The sequence below is a fragment of the Medicago sativa genome, chromosome 7 (genome assembly GCF_051527215.1).
Source record: "Medicago sativa cultivar Bolivia chromosome 7, Bolivia_mono, whole genome shotgun sequence".
Classification (NCBI taxonomy): Eukaryota; Viridiplantae; Streptophyta; class Magnoliopsida; order Fabales; family Fabaceae; genus Medicago; species Medicago sativa.
The window spans coordinates 86,433,843-86,459,851 of NC_140755.1; the positions used below are offsets into that span (position 1 = coordinate 86,433,843).

General features: G+C 31.9%; 1 protein-coding gene, 2 long non-coding RNA genes and 1 pseudogene across 4 annotated transcripts; all 4 read right to left on the reverse strand.

The window, feature by feature from the left end:
• Window positions 1-374: 374 nt before the first annotated feature.
• On the reverse strand, window positions 375-979 carry LOC146909670 (uncharacterized). The gene is made up of 2 exons (XR_015018778.1): window positions 847-979; window positions 375-681 (listed from the first exon to the last, which is right to left on the reverse strand). It is a non-coding gene; the product is annotated as an uncharacterized LOC146909670 (long non-coding RNA).
• Window positions 980-1,769: 790 nt separating this feature from the next.
• LOC146909671 (uncharacterized) lies at window positions 1,770-3,962 on the reverse strand. The gene is made up of 3 exons (XR_015018805.1): window positions 3,629-3,962; window positions 3,211-3,499; window positions 1,770-2,349 (listed from the first exon to the last, which is right to left on the reverse strand). It is a non-coding gene; the product is annotated as an uncharacterized LOC146909671 (long non-coding RNA).
• A 6,284-nt stretch (window positions 3,963-10,246) lies between these two features.
• On the reverse strand, window positions 10,247-12,737 carry ARR9 (response regulator 9). Its single transcript, XM_085723368.1, has 5 exons — window positions 12,341-12,737; window positions 11,961-12,064; window positions 11,740-11,817; window positions 10,926-10,996; window positions 10,247-10,819 (listed from the first exon to the last, which is right to left on the reverse strand). The coding sequence occupies exons 1-5, from the start codon at window positions 12,441-12,443 to the stop codon at window positions 10,456-10,458; spliced, it is 720 nt and encodes a 239-aa protein (XP_085579494.1). The 5' UTR covers window positions 12,444-12,737; the 3' UTR covers window positions 10,247-10,455.
• An 11,261-nt stretch (window positions 12,738-23,998) lies between these two features.
• LOC146909673 (transcription factor MYB61-like) lies at window positions 23,999-25,781 on the reverse strand (annotated as a pseudogene). Its single transcript, XR_015019048.1, has 3 exons — window positions 25,530-25,781; window positions 25,276-25,405; window positions 23,999-25,076 (listed from the first exon to the last, which is right to left on the reverse strand). The product of XR_015019048.1 is annotated as a transcription factor MYB61-like (transcript).
• Window positions 25,782-26,009: the final 228 nt, after the last annotated feature.

A 26,009-nucleotide genomic window follows, 5' to 3' on the forward strand; every position in this document is an offset into this window, starting at 1 on the left:
CCCACCCACAAAGAGGGAGCTTACATGTATTTTGGTGAAGGTAAATGCAAGAGGAAAGTCAAAAGAGTTGCCACATCCTCTTAGGGTCGCAACACCCCTAAGGTAGGGTGTGTGCACTTTAAGCGGATGTGGCAACTCTTTAGGGTACGTTCCTTCATTTTCCTTCACAAGATACATGCAAAGTCCCTCTCTGTAGGTTAAATTAAAATTAATCATCATTCTTTCGTACATTATTAAGGATTTTCATATAACTTTGTTTTATTTTTTGACCATTTCTTTTTATCTTAAGACTTATTATATACAATAAGATACATGTAAGGTCTCTCTTTATGTATACAACTAAATTCGTCAACTCATATGACACATGGGTCTTATATGTTATTATAAATTATAGTAAATTTTAAGATATACACATGGAAGGAGTGTTTATATAAGTGGATTGAATCATCAATCAATAAATAAAAATAATAGTAATGAAAAAAAATAATAGTCCCAAACAAATGCTAAAGAACACTAGTTGATAAACTTGTGGTATTAAGAGTTAATTATGAGTGTATAGCATAAAAAAATACAAATACTTAAATATTGTGATCTTCAATAAAAAAAAATGGTATACACCGTAATTTTTCATATCCTCCTTGCTGCACTTGTACACACGACCGATGCTCTGGTTCACAACGCCTATTTGCAAGAAAACAATCAAAAAAGGTATCATATTAGTCACATAACTATTTAATGCCCCAACTAAAGATGAGGTACGTCATTGGCTTGGACATACTCTCGGCCGTTGAGGATGTGGTGAACGTGTTGCATTTGAAGAGACTCTACAATGTACCAAATCTCTACCTCAAGTATGCCAAGTTGGTTGCTAATAAATTCAAAAACAATCCAAGAAGTAGAGCGATGAAAATTCTTTCATAAACATGACCCTTGACTCAAACTCGACATTATCCACTTAATCAAGGACCATAAACTGATAGATATCATTTAATAATCATTTAATTAAAGTTAATTGATTATAGTTTATTTATGATTTATTATAGATAGTGTTATTAAAAGAGAAATAAGAGAGTGAGAAGGGAGGAGGAGAATATGTTTGTACAACTGAATGAAGCAATGCAACATTTGGAACATATATGTACAGAAGGTTATACCGATGTGGTGTCGTAGGATGTGGAGTTTAAAGAGGAAGTCCTATTCTAAATTCTCCATCTTGCCAAAGTTCGTAGGTGTTTACCTGACACTTTGCCACATGTAAGAGACGAATCAAAGAAGGGTGTGTGCGTTGTAAGTGAACGTGGCAACTATTTACGCTTCACTCTTGCATTTGCCTTAACCAAGATACATGCAAGGTCCCTCTTTGTAAGTGACATTAAAATAATGATTGGTTTCAATCCCACCCACAAAGAGGGAGCTTACATGTATTTTGGTGAAGGTAAATGCAAGAGGAAAGTCAAAAGAGTTGCCACATCCTCTTAGGGTCGCAACACCCCTAAGGTAGGGTGTGTGCACTTTAAGCGGATGTGGCAACTCTTTAGGGTACGTTCCTTCATTTTCCTTCACAAGATACATGCAAAGTCTCTCTCTGTAGGTTAAATTAAAATTAATCATCATTCTTTCGTACATTATTAAGGATTTTCATATAACTTTGTTTTATTTTTTGACCATTTCTTTTTATCTTAAGACTTATTATATACAATAAGATACATGTAAGGTCTCTCTTTATGTATACAACTAAATTCGTCAACTCATATGACACATGGGTCTTATATGTTATTATAAATTATAGTAAATTTTAAGATATACACATGGAAGGAGTGTTTATATAAGTGGATTGAATCATCAATCAATAAATAAAAATAATAGTAATGAAAAAAAATAATAGTCCCAAACAAATGCTAAAGAACACTAGTTGATAAACTTGTGGTATTAAGAGTTAATTATGAGTGTATAGCATAAAAAAATACAAATACTTAAATATTGTGATCTTCAATAAAAAAAAATGGTATACACCGTAATTTTTCATATCCTCCTTGCTGCACTTGTACACACGACCGATGCTCTGGTTCACAACGCCTATTTGCAAGAAAACAATCAAAAAAGGTATCATATTAGTCACATAACTATTTAATGCCCCAACTAAAGATGAGGTACGTCATTGGCTTGGACATACTCTCGGCCGTTGAGGATGTGGTGAACGTGTTGCATTTGAAGAGACTCTACAATGTACCAAATCTCTACCTCAAGTATGCCAAGTTGGTTGCTAATAAATTCAAAAACAATCCAAGAAGTAGAGCGATGAAAATTCTTTCATAAACATGACCCTTGACTCAAACTCGACATTATCCACTTAATCAAGGACCATAAACTGATAGATATCATTTACTAATCATTTAATTAAAGTTAATTGATTATAGTTTATTTATGATTTATTATAGATAGTGTTATTAAAAGAGAAATAAGAGAGTGAGAAGGGAGGAGGAGAATATGTTTGTACAACTGAATGAAGCAATGCAACATTTGGAACATATATGTACAGAAGGTTATACCGATGTGGTGTCGTAGGATGTGGAGTTTAAAGAGGAAGTCCTATTCTAAATTCTCCATCTTGCCAAAGTTCGTAGGTGTTTACCTGACACTTTGCCACATGTAAGAGACGAATCAAAGAAGGGTGTGTGCGTTGTAAGTGAACGTGGCAACTATTTACGCTTCACTCTTGCATTTGCCTTAACCAAGATACATGCAAGGTCCCTCTTTGTAAGTGACATTAAAATAATGATTGGTTTCAATCCCACCCACAAAGAGGGAGCTTACATGTATTTTGGTGAAGGTAAATGCAAGAGGAAAGTCAAAAGAGTTGCCACATCCTCTTAGGGTCGCAACACCCCCCCCCCCCCCCCCCCCCCCCCCCCCCGGAGATGGCTTTTACACATGGCAAAGTGTCAGATCAACCCCTACAAATCTTGACACGTAGATAATAGTAAACACAATTTCCTCTTAATCTTCGTATCATACAGACCCATGTCAGTACAACCTTCTGTAGATATATGTTCCAAACATTTCATCACTTCACTCAGTTGCACTAGCATCATCTTTTTCTCCCTCTATCTTTTCACTCTATTACTCCTCTATTAATAACAAATCTCATAATAAATCATAAATATACTTCAATTAATTAATCTCATTAATAGATTAGTAAATAATAATTACCAACTTATGTTCGTTGATGAAATAGATAATGTCCGGTTCCATCCAAGGGTTATGTGTGTGGAAGAACTTCCATCCATTTGCTTCTTGAACTGCTTTGATATTTTGTTAACGAATTTTGCATACTTGAGGTAGAGATCTGGTACATTGCAGAGCCTCATCAAATTCAACACTTCCACGACATTCTCAATGGTTGTGAGTTGGTGAAATCAATGACACGTTCCTTCTTCAGTTGTGGCATTGAATATACATGTGGCAACACAAGGTGTTTGTTTACTCCGATTGATTCATGCTGAATATTTCAGCAACGAAATAAGCAAGACAATGAAGAAAGATAAAAATAATTACTATGTTTGTTTACTCACTTAGAAAAATATTGAATTCTAAAGAAATAATGAAGATAAATTAATAAATTAATTACCTACTGAACATTGATCAGTAACACGCTTCACAGATCTTCTGTCATATCCCAAATTTCAAAGATTCAACTACCAACTATGACATGAATAAAACAAAATAAAAGTAAATGTCTCGCAAAATATAAATGGAGAAAATACACACAACAAAAGTAAAACTTGTAAACAATAACAAAAATATAATAACGATGAAAAGAACAATGCAAAATAGAGCAAACAATTTATATAGAACCTATATTTGTTTGTAACAAATTAATTTATATGGATAAGTAAGATTCAATCAAACTAAGAAAACAAAACAATGGAAAACTCTATGATCAGAGTATTGAAAAGTGATAAAAAAAAAGATGAAGTGAGGAGGAGGAGAAAAGATGAAGAAGGATAAGTGGTGTGTTTTAAGTGTTTTGAGTTGTTACTTGATTTTTACTAAGCTAGAATTTATTTGTATAGAGATTTTTTTTTTCAACAACCATGGTTAAACTTTATAGAGATTATTACGCGTTTTGTTTAGTCAGCTTAGTGTTCATCCATATCTGAATTTATTTAACATTTTAAAAAAAATAAATTTAAAGTCAACTTTAGTTTAGTTTTTTTATTTTTATAAAAAAAATAAGTTATTGTCATTTGACTGAAATTAAATGTAGTGCATTAAATTTAGAGATTCTAGTCATAAAGTTTGAATGAATTTAATAATTACATATTGACTATCAAAATAATATTCCTATTCTACAAATTTAATATATATATATATATATATATATTTATATATATATGTTGACTCTCAAATTCAATATTTAAGAATTAAATATATGTTATTCAAATTAAAAGAATTATATATATATATATATATATATATTTGACTATCAAATTTAATATTCATTTTCTACAAATAATATTTAATAGTAATTTTTGAAGGAAGATAATATATAATAGTTATAATTACTATTGTACATTGAACTAGACAAAAAAAAATCTATATACATTGAATGAATAATGTATTTTAATTTAGGGATGACAATGTGGGTAGGCCGAACCCGTTTAGGCCCGCCCCGTTTAAGCCCGCTTAAAACGGGACGAGACTAGTCGAGTGATATTAGTTGACCGAGTCTAAAATTTCACCCCGTCCCGTTTTATGGCGGACAAGCGAGTTGGCGTGCCGGCCCATCAAACGAAAAACTTTGTTTTTAGAGAGAAAAAAACAAATTTTTTAATGCATTTTGTTTTACAACTTAATTGTTACAAAAAAAATTATGTTGCTTTTATCGTATAAAATATAAAAGAATAGGCATCGAATAAATTTGTAGTAAAAACAAAGATAATTAACAAATTGTCAAACTCAACATCATACTTAATAGTAAAATAAGAAAAATCCGCCAACATAAAATAAATCTGCAATATAAAACAAATCTTAAAATAAATCCAACAATCAAAATAAATCCAAAAGGATAAAATAAATCTAAAAAAAAAAAAGGAAAACGAGTTAAGCGGGTCGACCAGACCCAAACCGTGCCCGTCCCCTTTTTTTAACGAGCTAAGTGGGGCGAGCCAACTATTGTAACATCTCACTAGTAAAATATAAAAATATATAACAGCATCTCTCACACACTTAAAATAAGATGATAATAACAAAACAATGAAGAACATGATAGGGGTGGTAAAACGGACCCAGCTCGTCGGGCCGACCCATTTAGCCCGCTGTTCTTGACAGGCTGAGTCGAAGTTTTAAACTCGCTTCCTATAGTTGGTTCGTTCCGCTTAACCCATTAAAAAACGGGGCGGGCACGGGGCATGGCGGACCGGGCCACTTAACTCGTTTTTTCTTTTTTATTTTAAGCCTATTTTATCCTTTTGATTTATTTTGATCGTTGGATTTATTTTAGGATTTGTTTTAGAGTAGTGTTTTTTTAACATCTATTTGTTTGACAACCAAATAGACAGCCATGTTCTTACAAAGAAAAGTATGTATTGACACGGAAATCAAAGTAATAGGAGTAAGAGAGAGAGAGAGAGAGAGAGAGAGAGAGAGAGAGAGAGAGAGAGAGAGAGAGAGAGAGAGTAAAAATATAATGTGAATATGAGAGAGAAAATTGTCACAAAAGTTTTTATAAAATTGTTGTATAAATATCATTTCTCTTTGTTTCATGTGGGCAGATTTTCCTTTTTTTTGCTATTAAGTATATGAAGTTGAGTTCGACAATTTGTTAATTATATTGTTTTTACCACAAATTTATTCGATGCATATTCTTGTATATTTTTTTTATGGTAAAAGGGACTTAGTTTTTTGTAACAATAAGTTGTAAAAAAAATGCATTAAAAAAATTGTTTTTTTCTCCAAACAAAAAAATGTTTTTTGTTTGGCGGGCCGGCCCTCCAACTCGTTTGTCCGCCACTAAATAGGGGAGGATGATATTTTGGACTCGGTCACCTAATTTGACACGAATTGTCTCGTCCTGTTTTAAGCGGGCTTAGACAGGGCGAGCCTAAAGAGGATGGGCAGACCCACTTTGCCATCCCTAGAAAAAATATCATAATATAGTGGATGTATAATTTTTTTTTTTTTGTCAATTAGCCTAGTCGTTAGTATTCACTTTTTTTTTAAAGTGAATAAGTGATGAGTGTGTGTTCGAATCCCGACCCCCACCAATTGATAGAGTTTTTCATTATTCGGATTGAAGGCTCTTATTCCCTGATGCTTTTATCATGTTCTTCATTGTCATCTTATTTTAGTTTGTCCTCTTGGCTCCCCATTTTCTAACGGGCATTCTCTTTTTGTCTTTGAATGTGTCTAGTTCATAGTCATATTATTCTTTTGACTTGCTTTGAACCACAAATTGGTACGTGTGTATCAGTTGGCGGTACTTTTGCAAATTGGTTTACACAATTTCTCTTGTAATTTGTGGAAATCGACGAATCGATGCAAATGTGTGAAGATCGAAGAAAGAGGAGGAAGAAGAAGTTGAGTGGGAGATGAAAGAGAAAGAAGAACTCTTTGATGGAGAAAATAAATTTTGCAGGATAACCTTTTTGAAGCTTGAAGAAATAGAACATCATTTGCAAAACAACGCTACTAATAAAGAAGAAAAAGTGAAAGAAAAGTGAATATAAAACAAGGTTTTTGAAAATAGACACCAGTTTGTTGCAGCAGCAGGCAACTATAATCCTTTTAATATTTTTTGCACTATTAATGAATTTAATTAATTAAATATTAAGAGGATTTGAGTACCAGGAAAGATAGTGTTGAGCAGTTGGAAAGGCTCGTTAGTATGTAAATATTTAGTGATTTTACTAATAAATTTTAAGTTTTGTTTAAAAATTCTAATAAAAAGGAAAACGCTAACTTATGTCATTAAGACACAAGTTAAAAAAGCTAAAGATAGAAGAATTTTCTTGAAATTTGTATATTCAATGTTGTAAAAATTTAATAATTTATATTTTCAATACAAAATTTATTTATTATTTCCTTTTTTAATTCCTTTAACTTGTGTCGGCACAAGTTAGCATGAAATATTTTTCTTAAAAATTTGTTAATAGTTTCCTATGCTTAATTACGTAGTACTAATACTATGAACCGATGCATATCAACCCTCTCTATACCTGATACTTCCAAATTCTTCTGATGTTTTGTACCGTGTATCAACGAGGATTGCGAATTATGCGACTAGGTCAGGTTGACTCATCGTGTAATGAAGTTGTTCATAATTGTTCGGGGAATGATGTTCAGGGTGACCAAGAATCTGAGTAATTTGGAGAATATAATGCAGGAATGGAAATTTTCTACTTTTGGTTATAGGCAAAACGTAGCCAATGTCCTTTACCAGGAGGAACTGACTTGGTTCCTAAAGTCTAGAGCTATATGATTAACTGATGGAGACATGAATACCAAGCATTATCATTTGAAAATTGTTAATTGCAAATGGAAAAATAAAATTTAAATGCTGAGGAATTCTGATGGTTCGTTTTTTGGATTTTATCAAAAATCTTTGACTTTAGTTGATGAGAGTATCATCAACTTTGTCAAGCATGTTTGGAGGAGTCATCCAGAAGAAATTGCAGCAATACATAAGATTGACACTTGTATAACCCGAAATGTTAGTAAACTTGAATTTGTCTCTTAAATAAGGCCACACTCTGAAATATTATTTATAACTTAAGGTGTCTTTGCTATTAAAGTTGATTTGGCCAAAGCTTATGGTAAATTCAAGTGCCATTTCATTTTGGAAGTTCCAAGGGAAGAAAAATTTCCTACATATTTTATAAACATCGTTATGAACTACATTTCTAGTGTACAGAGACAGAGACTAATATGCAATGTGTTTTGAATGTTCTTGGCCAGTTTGTAGCTTGTCGGGTCAGCAATTATTATTGATAAAACCTCTATTTTCTTCTCAAGGAACGTTAGCTCTTATATAAGAAATTTTTTGTTAGACAATCAAGTTTACGCGAAGTCCATTCTTAGGGAAAGTATCTTGGAGTCCCTTTAACCGGGAGAGCCCCTAAGAGAGTTAATTTCCAATACCTTACTGACGATGTTAAGTCCAAGCTTTCTTCTTGGAAATCATCCGACTTTTCTTTTGCAGGGAGGGTGACTCTCTCCAAGGTAGTTATTGAGGAAATTCCAATTTATCAGTGGTTTCTGCCTTGTCCAGAGATTGTTTCCATCGTTGTTTAGCTATCCAACACACTGATTCAGGACTAGCTGATCGCAAGCAATCTCTGGATCGATCCCCAACATATCAGCGGCTAACCCAGCAAAGAGGTATGCTTTTCTCTAAAGACTGGAAGTCAACTGTTGTTTGACGATGTCAGGCAGATTGACCCCAATTTTCAGTCTTCTCGGAGTCTTTTTAGCACTAGTCTTTTTAGCTTCATTCTTGCCTCAGGGCCTAACGCCTCTTCATCATTGTCGACTTCATCACTAAGCTCTGGCTCCAAGAGAGCGTAGAATTCCCCTTAGTTTACTTTGATAATGCCTTGGGGTTTAGGTGCAACTTCAGATATTCTCAAGCTACTTGGCTTGTTGACGACCTTGAGTTTTTGTTGCATCTTTTGATTTTAGAGAGTTCATAAAGCATACCCGTCATGCCTTGAGATCACCTTCAATTGTAGATATTTCATCATTCACAGCACGGCAGCTCATCTTGAGATGAGCTGACAAAGATAATGCAATATTCAGCAAGGGTGGGCCGGTTGATGATACAATTGTAGACCAAATTGAAATCAATCACCAAGAATGGATTTCACGGTTCTCCTCATTTGTTTCTTCCTAAAGGTCACCAGAAGCTCAACGTACCTGCAAGATCGGCTAACTGTTTCTTCCTATTGGGATTTCATGGTTTAAGCGTATATTTGTGACCTCTCTGATGAGGAGTGAGGAGCATATCTAACTGTTTCTTCAGGCTGAAGCTATTCGTCGGGATATCATTGCGATTCAAGCTGAGTGGTGATGATGGCAGAGATCTGCTATTGGTTTTTCTCAATGTGAGCAATCCGTTGATTGTGTTCATCTATCATTTGTGTTTTTTTTAAACCAATGTGATTAGGTTGTGGTGTACAGACTCGCCATCTAGACCACCAAGTTGATCCTTGAGCAGAGAGACGATTGGCAAGGAAGGACAACGTTGTGGTGTCGTCAGCAAACTTAGGAGAAGATGAACCACGACGGCACGACCTTTCTATGTAGAACAGTACCGCGCTTTGCACTGGCCGTCTCATATCTGTAACAAAGGGTTTTGCGGTGAGATTGTAGGAATCTGTCCTCGAGCGGCACCAACGATTCAAATTGAATCTAGACCAACGATCGGAGTTGAGGTGATGCAGCAATGGACGATGGCAACTCTTCAATGAGAGTGGTGTACGTACAAGCAGTCTAATGATCAATTTAGTTTGCGATCGAGTGACTGAAAGGTTTGAGCAATGATATTCTAACAACCAAAAATCAACAACTTTTGTGACAACCACCAATTTTCAAAGGAAAAGTAGATAGTGACACGGAAACCAAAGCAATAGAGAGAGAAAGTAAAAAGATAATGTGAGTATGAGAGATAAAGTTGTCACATAGGTTGTCACAAAATGGTTGTTAGAATATCATTTCTCGAAAGGTTTTAAGATTAGAAGTGAATATACCATTCACTTGTGTAGGTGACCTTCAAGGTTATAGGGTGTTTTCCCGTTGAAGGAATCCGATATGATCTACAGATCAACATTTGATCTTCATCACATGGAGCTGATAACAACAACTGACCAGCTCATGTATACCGTCAGTGCAGGTGTAGCCCCATAGCATGTTTCTTATTGATGTAGTCCGTCGATGGAATGGGCTTAAGCCTATTCTGGAACACTTCAGTTTGAAGACAAAATTACTATTATAAATATACTAAAATAATTTACCAAATGCATGTTAGATTGATGGTGATATTGAAAGAGATATGATGAAGCACCAAGATTTTGGCAAAAGCTACATTTTGGAGTTTCATAAAATCATGTCGCTAAACTCACGGGGCACTGATAATGCTATTAAATATATGATCAAAGTTCATTTTCTGTTTTCTTTTTTAATATAAAAAGTTCATTTTCTGGTGACAATGTAAGTCTATAGCACTAGAATCCGAAAACAACCATGCTCCTACACATTTAAATTTTTTTCTTTTCATTTTCATATGAAACAAAATTGGAAGGGAATATTTCCAGGAAATGTTTACAGGGAACAACTCTACACTACACTCCTATAGAGCCTATATAAACCAACACCCAAGTTAATATTTAATTTTTAAAGAAAGTTAAATAAGAATTACACTTTGAAATTCAAGAAAATTATTTGCCAAATGATTTATCATCATACAACAGTAGCAATGCCACTGTATCTTGGTCTTGTTCTGTCAGTCTCAGATGAAAGACTTTGTTCCACACTCTTTCTCTTGTTATTGTTGGCTTGTTGTAGTGATTGTTGCTGTTGATCTATAGTTGAATGTGCTTGTAACTGTGTCTGTGTTTGTGACTCTGACTCTAAATGTGAATGTTGAGATTTTGATGCTTGATGCTGTTCTTCATTTTCAAGAATTTCTGAATTTTCTATCTTTTGTTCTGTTTCTTGATTTGGATCTTTCAATTTGGTTTTCTTCATGTGAGGTTTAAGTTTGTTTAAATCTGATAGCCTTACAGGCTTCAAGAAAAACTCTTCTGCTCCTTCCTCCAAGCATCTGTTACATTTGATAGATTTCATTAGTATATAGTTCTGATATAATTAAAATGACCAAAGTGGAAAAATAGAAATAAAATGAAATAATGTACTGTAAATTTTATTACCTATTAATTCTTGAAGGCACATTTTCAGATGACATAATCACCACTGGTATGTTTCTCAATGATGATGATTCCTGTAATATCAGAGAGAATCTTATAAGTCTTTGGTTCCAGGTTGAATAAGTGTTGCACAGAATTTTCAGATATTCTCAAACAGTTTTTTCAATAAAAAACAAATCTAGTTACTACAATATACAAAAGTATGCCCTTTTTGGAAACAAAATCTTTTGATGATCTATTGAACCTGATTTGTTTTCAGTGGAAAACTGAAAAGCATTCAGGTGAATTATTGCTGGAGTACAAGTAATAAAACTAGTCCAAGTTGATAACTTTCAGCAATAACAAATTGCCAAATTAGAATGAATCTATAGTTTTTTTTTTCCTACTAAATTTTATGTTCTCAAAGTTCCATTTAAAGAGATATTGTTTAAGAGAAATCGAAATCGAATTCTGGTTGGCACAAGCTTTTACTAGACTTAATTCCCGACCGAACTCCGGATTGCAAAGACTCTTTTCCTCTAAAAACTGGATGGTTAAACCAAAAAGTAATTTTTTTGATCTCAGACAAAAGGGACTTGCTAATATGAAGTACGGCTGAGAAATAAGTAAGACATGATCAATAATTGTTTTAGGCATAGACCAAACTCGGATATTTCCGATCGATTTGACTTATATCAAAGATCATTAACCATTTGAATCTAACTACGTTGTTTGAGAAAAGGGAAAAACAATCTTATAGCTAGAAAGAGTGATTAAAGTGGACAATAAATATTGGTTAAAAGATATAGATGAGTCAGGAATGGAAACCAAAGCTTACCTTGATTTTCTTAAGCAAATCATAGCCTGTCATGCCAGGCATACAGTAATCTGTTATAACAAGATTCACCTCCACTTCCTATAAAACACAAAAATCCAAGGAATTTCAGAATTCCAGAAAAAACAATCTAACATTATAAAGTTGAAAAAGTTACTGCATCAAGTTGATTAAAAAAATAAAAATCTTGTCACATTTTTTTGAGTACAACAACAAAACTATACCTGATGATTGTTAGGAAATACAGATGGTGTATTTGGGTTGGTCTCATCATTCTCACACAAACCCAAAAACTCTAAAGCCTTGCTACCAGAATCAACTGTAGTAACTGCCATTGAGAAAACAAAAAGTCCATTCATTCATTCATTCTGTTATAATAACATTAACATAGTATTTGTCCAAAATAAATAAATAAACATTAACATAGTATTTGTCCAAAAAGAAAAACATTAACATAGTACTTGTGTCCAAAAAAAACATTAACATGGTATTTGTCAAAAAAAAAAAAACAACATTATCATAGTATAATGGATTATGTGTTTAAGAAAGGAAAAGATCCAAAAAAGTTCATCAGATTATGCTATATTTGGCCCTCAAAAGTTACCTTGATATGAAGATGTTTTGAGAAGCCTCTCAATAAGCTTCCTATCTATGATGCTGTCATCAACAGCCAAAACATGAAACTGTGACTCTGCTGCCATTCCCATTTTCTCCAACTAAGGACTAAAAGAAGGTAAATGGATTTTGAAAATGAAGGGAAAGAAGCAAAGAAATGGAAAATGGAAAGAACTTTATTTTGTTTATGTTCTTCTCTTGACCCTTGAGGAAGGAAAAGATGGGTTTATTTTTTGTGTTTATGGGAGGAATATGAGATTGGAAGATGAGCTTTGTAGAGAAATAAGACCCACCAAAATCCACATCCCACAAAGCAAGATCCGACCAGATTTCATCCCAAATCTTGCAAATTTTCCAAATTGATCTTGAATTACATGGCAAGCAATGCAAAATTATTATAAGATAAAGACTATATATAATATGAATGAATAAAATAAAGAAATAAATCCTAGTGAATATTTTTTTAGGATGTTGAGAGTAGTGACCTTTTTATTTATATATATAATAAGTCTAAGTCTAAAGTCTACATTTAAATGAAAAGAGATAGAGTGAGAAAATGTGAAGAGGGTGAAATTAGAAAGTTTAGGTGAAAGCAAAAGTAGAAAGGAATGTGATAGAGAGAGAGAAAGAGAAAGGGTGTCAGTGGGACCCATAAAAATCCTTTGAAGAGATACAGGTGATGTAAGCAAATGTGCCCTTTTTATTTTATTTTCCCCTTAGGTGTGAAATCATGTGGAGCTTACCATATCTTAGGCAGGTGGGGAAGAGTGGTGTCAAAGAGAGGCCAATTTCTTTTGATTCCCTTTTGAGATTTGCTTCCCATGCCCATAATCACCCATCTATGTATGTTCTCATGATTCATGCATCTTAACCATCATTCATTCATGCCAAAAACATCTACATATCCACTTATTCCCACTCAACTTATGGGGTCATGCTCTTTTAACTTATGGTCAGCTTAATGTCCATTTCTCATCTTGATTCTTTTTTCAAAAGGAAGAAAAAAAGTCTTTCTCATTATAACATTGATTTTTGAAATGTTGGATTTGTTATTATTTATGTGGTTGAATAGCTCTTTTTTTTTCTTTTGTCAAACAATGAATGATATACTTCTAATTCTTTGAATGTTAGTGGAACATCATAGTAAAGTTGTATAATGTAATTGTCGCCCACAACAGTCAAAGGACTCGAGGACCTTCTCTATAAATCATTGGTTCAATTAAGTAGAAAATGTATTTGAGATGTTATTGAAAGTTATATGTATCATTAAGGAATTGAACTTAAATGCATAATGAACTCTACTTAAGTACGAATCGTTTAAGAGAATTTGAATTTGAATCCTGATAAAAACAATCACTATTTTACTTATCTCTAGATCAAATTTCAATTATACACGGGCATTCTTTTAAAAATCAGAGTGTTAAGACAAAAAAAAAACTATATATAAATGAGATTTTTTTTTTAATATTATTTTTGAATTGGACGGCAAACCAATTGTTGATGGACATCAATGAACCATGTCACTCAATTTAGTTATGTTATTTTTGAATCTTGTATGTTACTTATCTATTATTTTTGGGCAATAACTTTCGGTTTTACTAAAAGACAAACTAATATGATCACTCATAATTTATATAATATCATCGTTTTGATGTCTGTTCCGAGTCTTTTCTTGATATACATAAATTTTTTCGCTAACAATGTTAGAGAAAATATCTACTAACTTCACTTATGTATATGCATGAAAATTATGATAAATCATTTTTAATGGGGTTATTTCCATAAAACTCAAATACGAGACTTTATTTAATGATGAATCGAGTCCAATATTATTAAACCAATGTGATATTGGTATATATGTATTGTTATATCGAATAAAGTACTATGTTATATTAGTCTCAAACATCTTTACCAGATGTTGTCTTTTTTTTTTTTCTCCTTGTAAAATGGATGATATGAACCTATTGACGTTCAAGAGAGAAAAACAGAGCACATGTGAGAAAATGAAAAAGTGAAAATGCACTAATTAGTGGTCCAATTAACCTAAATTTTCTGGTGTCTTTTCCTTCTTTCTTTTCTCGCATCCATTATAGCCACGCTACGCAACCATGACCAATACTACGCCATTTTGTTTTACTTTTTTTCCCTTGATTCATGTCATTTTTTCAAATGTTCATACTATTTCTTTTGATAAGATCATACCAATTTTTATATTCTAGTACTTGAATGTATGATTGAATATTCATCATTCATCTATCTGACTCTTGAATAATGGCCCCTCACTCATATATTTATTTTAATGAAATATCAGGAATGATCAAAATATTGCAAAAATAGCCAATAATTAATTTATGGGGGTTTGGGGAGTCTTGCCTCTGAATTTTCTTATATAAATCAATAAGAAACGGTCAAATCAATAATAAAAAAAAAAACAGGGTTTGATTATAAAAATACATAATTATATTCTTAATGAACATACGATCCGTTGCCTTAAAAATGAATACAATATAGAACAATCATAATTCGTATTCTAAATTAGATTATGATACCAATTGAGGTTGGAATTTTATTCTTAAGACAAAGGCCAACACTTACATAAAATAATTGAGTGAAACCCAGTCATGGTTAAGCGAGTAATTGTTGCATGGTTTCTTGAACAGCAACAAATCACATTTGGTCACATCTAAAACTTCACAACTCATAAACTTCTAAAATAAAGTTTTTTTTAGAGACTTCTAAAATAAAGTTGTCTGTTAAATTAATGAGAAATCTGTCAAAAAAGGAATGCAAGAGTTTCCGCGATCATCTTTTCTCTAAAAGCATTTAAATTTGAGGGGATCACGACGACGAACTTTCTCGTATGGGTGAGCAAAAGGGTCACCAACCAGTGCAGTCATGACTTTAAACTTGTACGTCTCAAAGTGATTAAAGAAAAAGGATTGTAAGAGGAAAACATGTCTACCACCGCGATTGGTGGTCGTCGATCTAGTTACTCTCTCTTTGATTTTTATTTATTTATAGATTTTTCTTTAATTTACAGACAAATTTTCTCTCTCTACTATAATTATTTACATTAAATATTTATGAGTTGTCATGTTTTTATTGGATGTGACCAAATATGTTTTGTTGGTCAAGTAACAATATTACTCTAAGATAAAATTTCAAACCATAGGGGGAAATAAAGGCAGGATTTGAATGAAGGAGAGGTCCTCTTTTCATTTTAACTTAGAGCCATAGGAACATCTTCACATGCATTATTCTATATAAATCGGGACCAAAAGATCAAAGTTTTTCAGTTTGAGGATTAGCTGCCAGTGTTTAAATAGCATCAACTTGTTCAGTTAATTATCAAAACTACTTGTGGACGACTTCATAAACAGTGTGTTTTTGGTTACTTCATTTAATGAGAAGATTTTGTGCCGGAGAGCAAATCCTATATGATAATGGCCATTCGAAACAAGTGATAGATTTTAAATACATCTTGCCAAGCCAATTAAGTTTGACTTTTTATTTTTTATATTTTTATGTACCTTTTCTCTTTTCTTTTTGAGTCCATAATAACAAGGTCAACGCATTAAAAGTATTAGGTATATGTAATGCTCGTCTACAAACATACATAATGCTAAAGAGAATTAACATTTGATAATTATATTAGACATATATGTACACACACAATAACTTAATTATAAAAAAATGCTCATGATGAAATTACCCACACACAAAAAGTATGCTTATCTAATTGTATTTTTCACTCGATGCGTATTATAGTATCTAAATGTATTTTTTACAATATATACTATGCGGATGCCACAACTGACTAGGAGTTATATTGCTTAGGAATTTATAAGTCAAATCAATAGAGGCTGTCAAAAACAACAACAAAAAAGTCAAATAAATATACTAAAAAAAAAGTCAAATAAATTGTTATGCCTTCAAATTATGTTGGTATAAATACATTTTTTTATTAGTCACTATATATTCTTGAATTATATATTTATTGATGTGGAACTAAATCTTTTGGTCAAAGGTTAGTTTGACTTTGACAATAATGCTAGCTTCTCTCATGTTCTAAATATAAGTAAATTAAGTCTTCTTAGGAGTAAATAATTAAGTAATTTGATGTACATATTGTTACTTACTATAAAATATTGATCAAATGATATTAGCTAATAGTTTTTTTTGAGAGGATATTGGCTAATTGTTCACTATTTTAAGAAAAAGTTATTGGTTAAAATATTGATCTAATGGTCTAAAAATATACCATTACAACAGTCTAAGAATACCGAGTTGGATCCTCTTAAGTGAATAGAGACTCGGATGAAAACCCTTAAAATTATATTATTTTAAAAAAAAAACGAAAAAAAAAAAGGCTTAATAGTATAATGTCCCACATGAGAAACATGAGAAAATTGCACCTGAGAGAATCTTTTTTCCATTACAACAGATTCCGAAAAATATAATTAATATGAACTTTTCAGAAAACAATGCAATAATTTTTAAAAAAATTTATAAGAAAAAGTTTAAGTGAGTTAGGGATCTAGAGTTGTGACCCAACCCCACATTTTTGTCATAAGAGCGTTAGACAATCCTACATAGCGAACAAAACCATCCATCTGGTGGCCAAGATTATCTCTTAAGACCCCAACACAAGCGACTTTGCTACTATCTCCGACACTTTTATGATTGATGTAATCTCCCACATTTCTAATACTCACATCTCTTGTGAAATATAGGTTGAGTAAGATGATCTTTTAAAATCAGCCCAGAGTTGAGCCATTGATCCTAGGGCATCCCTTCCATCTCCTATGAGCCACCTGCATCCACTTTTAGTCCACCTCCAAGTCCTACTAATAGCTCTACACACCTAACAACAATTCTCCTTCTCTTGGATAATCGGCATAGTTTCATTCTCACATCCATATTTTGACCTAAGGACTCTCACCATAGAGAATCAGATTGTAACATTAAACCTGAAAATCATATAAATCATGAAAGTCAAGATCCATGAGATGGTGTGGCAAGTTCTTCTCCCTTCCCTTCCACCCCACACAAGTTCCATGTTCATGCTTTCAAGAGTTGAACCTAAATTTTAATATCACTTCAATTGGGCTGTTAATAATTAACTACAAATGTATCTATACAAAGTTAAATGTTAAAATTTATTTCCGCACGTAAAATTCTTCGTCTATTTTTGCTTAAATTTAAAGAGAGTTCCATTAATGCTTATAAATCGAGCTTCTAATGTTTTTTTCTTAATTAATGACAAAAAAATTATAGATCATTCGATAGATTAATGTTGACAATGATGTACAACTACTATTGCTAATTCATAAAAAGTGCATTTACAAACATCAATTTGGATGGTCTAAGCGATAAGATACTCAAACCTTAAATCTCCGACTAATGTGTATGAAAAAAATTCAATTCTAAAAAAAAAATCTTGAGAATATTTGAAGCAACAAAATGTCAAAAGATTGACACAACAAACATTACATATCCACCTACAGCCATAACATATATGAGTCACCACTTTTAAAATGTCTTTTATTTACCGCATTTCAACATCGTTAACCACTCTTACTTGAACTCCAACATGGTTGTAGATATAACTATTTCAAAGAAAAAAAAATATGAAACTTAAATTATTAAAAAGAATATAGATTAAAGTTGATATATGGAGTAGTGGGACATAGGTATGAAAACTTACAAGACAAAAATCTTGGAAACCACATGTAATGTAATATATTGTAGGGCATATGAAACAAACAAACCAACTGTCTAATCCTAATTTGATTCTCTCCATCCACCAACCCAACTCAACCCAACCCTAAGCTTATGCACCTAAAATTTAAATTTTTAAGAGTAGGAGGAGAAGGTTCTGTTCCTAAAGGTACTAGTAGACCATAACATTGCATGTGTGACCTAGCTAACCCCTGTAAAATGCAGGTGTGTGTGTGTGTGTAAAACTTGGTAATAATCCTTTACCTATATACGTACAAACGATTTTACTGATCTTGGTCGCTTTCTTAGGCTTTGATTCCCCGACAAGCTTTGGTGTTTTATTTTATCCATATTGTACAATCTGTCACACACAATATTAACTTTTTCAAACTACATAATACACTCAACCTAATTCCATTGTACAGCAAAGCACTCGCCTTCTCAATTTTAAAAATAACAACCTAATACATGTATGCAGAAGAGTTAAAAAGAAACCTTTATTTTATTTATTAATATTGATTTTCCCAGATTCCTATTATATTTTCATATATTTTTTTATATAGAATATCTTCATTCAATTGTTATATATATAAAAGATGTGTGTCTATATCATAATTCATTGTTTACAAATTTCGTTGTGTTAGGAGAAGAGAACCGCATGGAGCATCAAAGAACCAACGGCCATGACTTCTAATAGATATTGACATTACATCTATATCTAAAAAAAAAAATTTTTTTTTCGGTTACAAAATTTTAAGTTGTTAGGTATATGGATCATTTTCTTTTAAAAAAAAAAAAGGTATATATGGATCATTTATTTTATATATCCAATATTTTATCTTTTCATAGTCGTTGATGTGGCACTAAACACTCACACTTAAATTTCAACACATTGATTCATGCACAATTAATAATAATTTGATTTACAAGATACTCCATTCAATCCTAATTATAAATAAAATATTAACCACATTGTCTTAAGAAATTATGCTAAGTATAAATAATTAATATTTTTAATTTAATAAAAAAAATCAGTGCCCTTCTCAAAAGTATCATTGGCTCTGCTTATTATTGTAAGGTATTTAAAAATAAAATTCAATTAAAATAAATTATTTTATGAAAATAATACTATTGTGTTTCTCACCATAACTTTTCGACCTTAAAGTTAGCAAATCTTCCCCCTTAATTCTTCAATTTTTAGCATTTACTACATAATTACATTGGGTGTGTCTCTCCTCTAACCTTTTTCAACAACAAAAAGGAGAAGTAATGAAAATATAGTGGAAAAAAAAAGTGAGATCCTAATTTTCTCACTAAACTTTGTGATGAGGCAATTCGATTGTGGTGGATATTACTGGTCCCCAAATTCCACCACAAAATTTTTTCCTACTAATAAAATTTGACATTTTTTCAAACATTGATTTTTTAGATTAAAACTTGGTTGTTACTATAAGTTTTTCGCAAATAATAACTACTCCCTCCGTCCCCCAATACTTGACCTACTTGGTCATTTCACACAGATTAAGAAAAGTGTAAAAATGAAAGAAAAAGAATGATATTTTTACTGAATTGTCCTTATTATTATTTTTAAACCTTCACTTTTTTAAGTAATGATTACTTTCTTTGTTCCACTACAAACTTTTACATGGAGACCATAAAAAGTAACTATAAGGGGTAAACTTGTCAAATTAAGCTTAAAAATTTGAGAAGGTCAAGTATTGTGGTACAATTTTTTTTTCAAATAGGTCAAGTATTGCGGGACGGAGGGAGTATAATGATTAAGATGAAAGGGCAACATAATATTTTGGTTTCTAATTTTTCTCCACATAGTCTTGTACTACGTGGCACATTTGCAGCAAAGGGACAAGGGATAGCAGCTAGCCTGCAACAACCAATTGGTTAATTACCTTCCTCAATTCCTTTCTATTACTTATGATCACATTTTGACCCTACCACGACTTATACAAGGTCTCTGTGCCATTTTTGACATGCCCAACAAAGTCCCAGACCAAGATATCACTATCGAGATCCTGTCCTCTGAAACGTTTCCATTCTTATTTATGGATTCTTTTGTTCTTGACAGACACATTACACTGCTATTTGTTGACTCTGATTGTGAGTAGTACCACAGCATGTAACATCTCACATATATTCATTGAGGTTTAATAACCTCTCCTACCCAAATTAATAACCTCTTCAAGGCTTCAAAAATACAATTCATTTAATTTGTTTAACACCCTGTCACATGGTTTTTGTAAGGGTCCAGTTTTGAGTTTTTTTTATATCAAAATACTAGTTTTTTTCTTCACGTGTATTGATGAATGATGATTATGCATTACTCCTATCACGTTAGAGTATACATGAGATAATGTGTGAAAATATTCACAGACACAAAAAAAGATAATGTGGGTGAAAATATGCATTATTTTTTTTTTAATGAGGAGATACTAAGCATAAAAATGGGGCGGAGTAGGGACAGGTTTTACATTACATATCCCCATCACCCCGACTCTCATGTGCTTACCTATTACCCTATCTTTGGGTATCCCCACATCATCCCCGTTTCCGCTGCGAATTATTATTTTTCTAATTAAAAAAAAAGCTTTTTTCAACCCCAAGAGTAATGTGGTAATGCATTATCAAGTGTATATTTTATAACATGACAATTATATCAAACCAAATAACATGGATATCAAGGTATAGTTAAGATATCAATGTTCTAAATTGATCACTTATGATCCAAATTATCAAAACAACATAACCAAGTACAAATCACATCAAGTACTTTTTTGGTTAGTATCATAAGATATTGAAAATTAATTTTTGCGATTAAATATGGTTGACCTATATATCACTTACATGATATATGTGTTCCGTTTCACCCTCAAGTACATTAAACCACGTTCCGATGTATTGTCCATTTTGGGTATAAGTCATTCACGGTTCTGTAAAGACATACATCCAAAACGGACAATACCTCATAACACAACATGGCATATACTTGAAGGTGGAACGAACATTGGCGACTTTACCGAGGACGAATCCAAAAACGCTTCCTTAGCCTCGATTGAGAGGCAACTATTCTCGTACACCTAAAATGTCTCACATCGCTTGGGAGTCGAGACCAAGGATAATATATATACAACATTCACACTCCTTAAAATCAACAATACGTCTTTTAAAAAGGACAAAACCGTGAAGGCCTTACATCCAATGTAGACAATACTTTAAAATGCGGTGTGACTTATTTGAAGGTGAAACGGTGATGTATATACTATCAATTAAAATAAAAAATAATGGTTAAACAAGCTCGCTATAGTAACAGCGAACTGAATTATCAACCAAAAATATAAACAGCTAAACAAACAAACACACGCATGGACATAAATCTACTTAATTAATTACGGGTCTAATCTTTATCTTTATATAATACAAAAGCTTATATCTTTGAGCAAAAGTACATGTGGCATCTTCATACACTCCATTTCATTTAATGTTTTTCCATCAACCAATCAAAATGGATCTTGACTCATTCATTTTCTATTAGCCAATCAAAATTGAATCATGACTCACTTATTTTTCACCAACCAATCAAAATTGATCATGATATGATTTTTCCCCTATATATACACAATTTGATTTTTTATTATTTTCATCTACCTCTTCCTCCTATAAAAAATCACTGCTTTCAACCTCATTATCTTTTTGTTTTATTTTTTATTTTTTATTGTTTTATTGTTTATTTAACATTTCGTATTGTTATGTTCCTTTTTATGTGATTTCTTTGGTTGATGTTTCTTATTCATATTCTCTTTTCAATTTTCTTTTGGTGTTTATATGTTCTTTGTTTTTGTTCGGATCTTTATTTTGGACATGGAAGCCAATCAAGAGAAAAGAAGAAATGCATCACATATAAATTAGAATATATACGAAGGATTTCTATTACCACGTTCAAATATAATCAATTTCATCCCCCTTTTGTTTTATTTTAATCCCTCAATACTCACAACTTTTTCTATCTATCTATTCTTTTTTGTTTAATTTTTCTTATGTTTCTTATGTTGTTATTTTACTTTTAATATCTTGCTCTTTTATATGTTATTTTGGTTTTTGTTTTTTTTTTTGTTGCTACTTAATGCTTGAGATGGAAACCAGTCAATAGACAAGAAGAAATACATCATATTTTCAAAAAATTGATTGAATCGATAACTTTGGAGTAAAAAATATAAGAAATACATAATAGAAAATCGATTTTATGGCACCTTTGATTTTTGTTTTTTGAGTCAAAAAGTTCCTTTAACTAAACGGGAGCAAGGTGCTACCCTAAAATTTTAAGTGCATTTTCAAAAAAATAGTAAACCTTACAATCATTTATATTTTATTTCCTTCATCCTAATTAAATATTTAAATGAGTTTATACTATTTTTAAAATTAATATCCTAATTAAAGATTATTAAATTATTATGTTTTTTAAATGAAAAAATATTAAGTTTTATTCAACGTCATATTTTTCTATCCATCATTCATTCTATTATTAAAATTAATAATCACATATGCTTTAAAACTGCATTAATGTTTTTATTAATTACCTTATTTATAAGTGGAAAGTTGCAAAAGTCTTATAATAACAAAACTAAATGAATTTTTAATTTCTTATTAATATCTTTCAATGGCACTTTGCCTCCTCAAAGAAAAAACACATTTCAATGACAACCTTCAAATTATTATCATTGTTTGATTTTTCAACCAATCAAATGGATTCATGCATCCTTTGTCTTAATTTTTGACCAATTAGATTTAACAAAATCATGAAAGGTTTCAATCATACACGTATTTTTTAACAATAAGCTAAATATAATTTTTTTTCCAACAAATATAATTCGTATAACAAGCAAAATATTTGTTTTTCCACTCAACATTCAACCATAACATAGCATGTGGACATGACATTTTTTTTCTTTCATTCAACACCTAATATTCAAGCAAAAGTGCAGCAAATCCCCTCCTAACTCTTTTTCTCTGATTGTCCTCACCAAACCAACTCTTTTATACCAACTATTCTTCCTCTTCCATTCATCAATTCCAGATTCCAGTGTATATAAAACAAAGGAAGAAAAAAATTCAATGAAGAAAAAAGATGATGGATTTAATCGAATTCATTTGGGTTTGAGGAAGAAGATGATGAAGGAAGAAGCAAAGATCCAAGATGGAAATTCATAAATAGGCATCGAAATAATGGTTTATTTTTTTATTTTTGAAGGTTTTTAATTTTTTATTTTTTAATTTCTGGGTTTAGATGATGAAGGTCTCATGAATATGATGAAGAAAATGTTGAAGATGAGAAAGAAAGAAGATGAAGAAATGAGAAAAAAAAAACTTAAATGTTCTTTTGGTCCCTTAAGTATTTATTTGGTATCGTTTTGGTCCCAAAATCTGGGTTGGTGTGTTGATGATGATGAAGATCATGAAGAACGGCATGGAAGGAGAAGGAAGAAGATGAATAGTACAAACCCTAACGTTTTTTTGAATTTATTTAACGGAAGGGACCAAAACAGATAACAGAGATAAATATAAAATACTCAAACAATCTTTTTTTAGTTAAGGGACCAAAGCGATACCAAATAAATAGTTAAGGGACCAAAAGAGTATTTAAGCCTAAAATTAAAATTCACTTACTATTGTAACAATAACTGAATGAATGAAGAGAGTAAGAATTAATGGAAGAATCTGGAACAAGCCTTATGTGTTTGATGAACAAAATAATCATGAAATGAAAGAAGCTTAGTTTAGACAATCATATTGTAACATAATGCTGATAATTTTTTTTGATTGTATCAGACACATTTACAATATCAATAGAAAAAGAAAAAGAAAACTTTAAATGAAAAAAATAAAATAAAATTTACAGCACACACCTGTGGTCAGAAGTGAGGACAAGTTTCTTCTGACCAAATAATTCACGTTGGAAATGTCGGCATCTCTCTCTCTTTCTTTCTTTTGGTTGAATTGAAACTTGATTCCACCACGTACGTGTAAAGTGAAAATGAAGCTCTAATTAAGTGTTTGTCTAAAAGCCATTGAAAATCTTTGAAGATCTTTGTTGCTATATATATCTGAATTAGCAGCTTCAAAATGAGGATGCCATGTACTACTACTTGATTGAATAGATTCGTTTGTATTAATGAACCCCATTTCTTGTTTAACCTCATAATTATTATTGTAGATAGAAGAGTGTGTTTGATGATTCTGCTGCTGAAATGTGTTGTTGTTTCCAAGAAAAAATGGACTAGAGTTTATATAATCAGACCATTTAATGTCTTCTACTACTTGATGATTATCTTGATGATCAAGGTAATTAATGTTGCTACTGCTGCTTCCATTGCTGCTTTTGCTTGCACCAAGTTCCCAGTTTTGAATCCCATCAACTTCACCAGAGGATATAGAATTTGAAGGATGATTTGTGTTTGGAGTTTGGAACATAGAATGAAACATGGTGGAAGAATTGAATTCAGACATCATTTGAGAGCAAGTAGAAGTGGAACCACTAGTACTTGGTATGAAGCAAAGTGAACTGTTGTTGTTGTTGTTGGAATTTGGAGATAGAGTCATGTTATTAATTCCATAGTTAAGTTGTTGAAAATTGAGATATGATCCTCCTAATCCAATCAAATTATCAGAAGGTATGAAGCAATTAACTGAGTTGTTGATTTTTGAATTAATTTCAAGGGGATAATTGCAATTATCCATAGGAATAGAATTTGGATTTAGTGTATCATCAAATAGAATCTTCACTTCATTGGATCCCACAGAGGTTTTTTGAATCTGAATATTGTCAGTCATAGGTAATTGCTGCTTGTCATTATTGTCATTGTTCTCAGAGAATGGTTGGTGTGTGTTTGGATCAATTCCTTTTTGCTTTAGCTTCTTCTTCAGACTTGAATTCCATAGATTTTTTTATCTCACTGTCTGTTCTTCCAGGTAACTGAGCTGCAATCTGCGACCACCTGATAATTCAAAAAGCACCAAAGTATATATATTAGTCAGTTGTACGATTTAGTTATTGTCGCTTCGATTCGTTGAAAGAAAAAAAAAAAAACAAGCTGCACATAAAAAACATGAAACAAAATAATCTCGATGACTTAATTAAAAGCCAAATCTAAATGCAACACTTATCAGTTCCTTAATTATTATAATTATTGGTACCTGTTGCCTAGGAGTGCATGAAGTTCAATTATGGAATTCTCTTCTTGCTCTGAGAATGCTCCTCTCTTCAAATCAGGCCTTAGATAATTTATCCACCTCAATCTACAGCTTTTGCCACACCTTTGCAAACCTGACATATATGATAATTGTCCTATATATTAATTAATTGTGCACTCACTATGTTGATGAATGAGACAATATAATATGATGACATTTAACATATAGTTATTGGTATATATGCAACTAATTTGTACCTGCTAATTTTGGAACTGAGCTCCAACATCCATGACCATGTTTGGTGATATAATTCAAAAGCTTTTCATCTTCTTCTGGAGACCAAAGACCTTTACGAAGCTTCTGCTTGTAGCAACAAGAATGTCTTCCCATGTGCACTTCCTTCAATTAACCTCTTTCAAATGTTTTTTTTTAAAACTCTTTTGTGTCAGAACCTACGTGGAAATATTCTGGAGGAAGAGTTAGCTAGCATAGGAACTTTGCTATATGAATTATTATAGTAGTGAAGAAGGGTTAGAACTTAGAATTTAAAAAGGTTTTGAGAAATAAAATGGCAAGTTGATATATAGAAAGTGAAATAAATAGAAGAAGGAAGAAAAAGTTGTGATTGGACATTGTCATTTTGAATTTATATAACTGACTTTCTACTTCACGGGACATTCCACATAATACTACTTTGGGTCCTACCAAAGGTGACACATCATTTTTTGACGGCCATG

Bases quoted from the DNA above. Each gene is read 5' to 3' on its own strand.
- ARR9 (XM_085723368.1), bottom strand. From the start codon at position 12,443: ATGGGAATGGCAGCAGAGTCACAGTTTCATGTTTTGGCTGTTGATGAC. The intron at 11,818-11,960 runs GTATAGTTTTGT...TGTGTTTTATAG, and splicing joins TATTTCCTAACAATCATCAG to GAAGTGGAGGTGAATCTTGT. The intron at 10,820-10,925 runs GTAATAAAATTT...CAAATGTAACAG, and splicing joins GTGCCTTCAAGAATTAATAG to ATGCTTGGAGGAAGGAGCAG.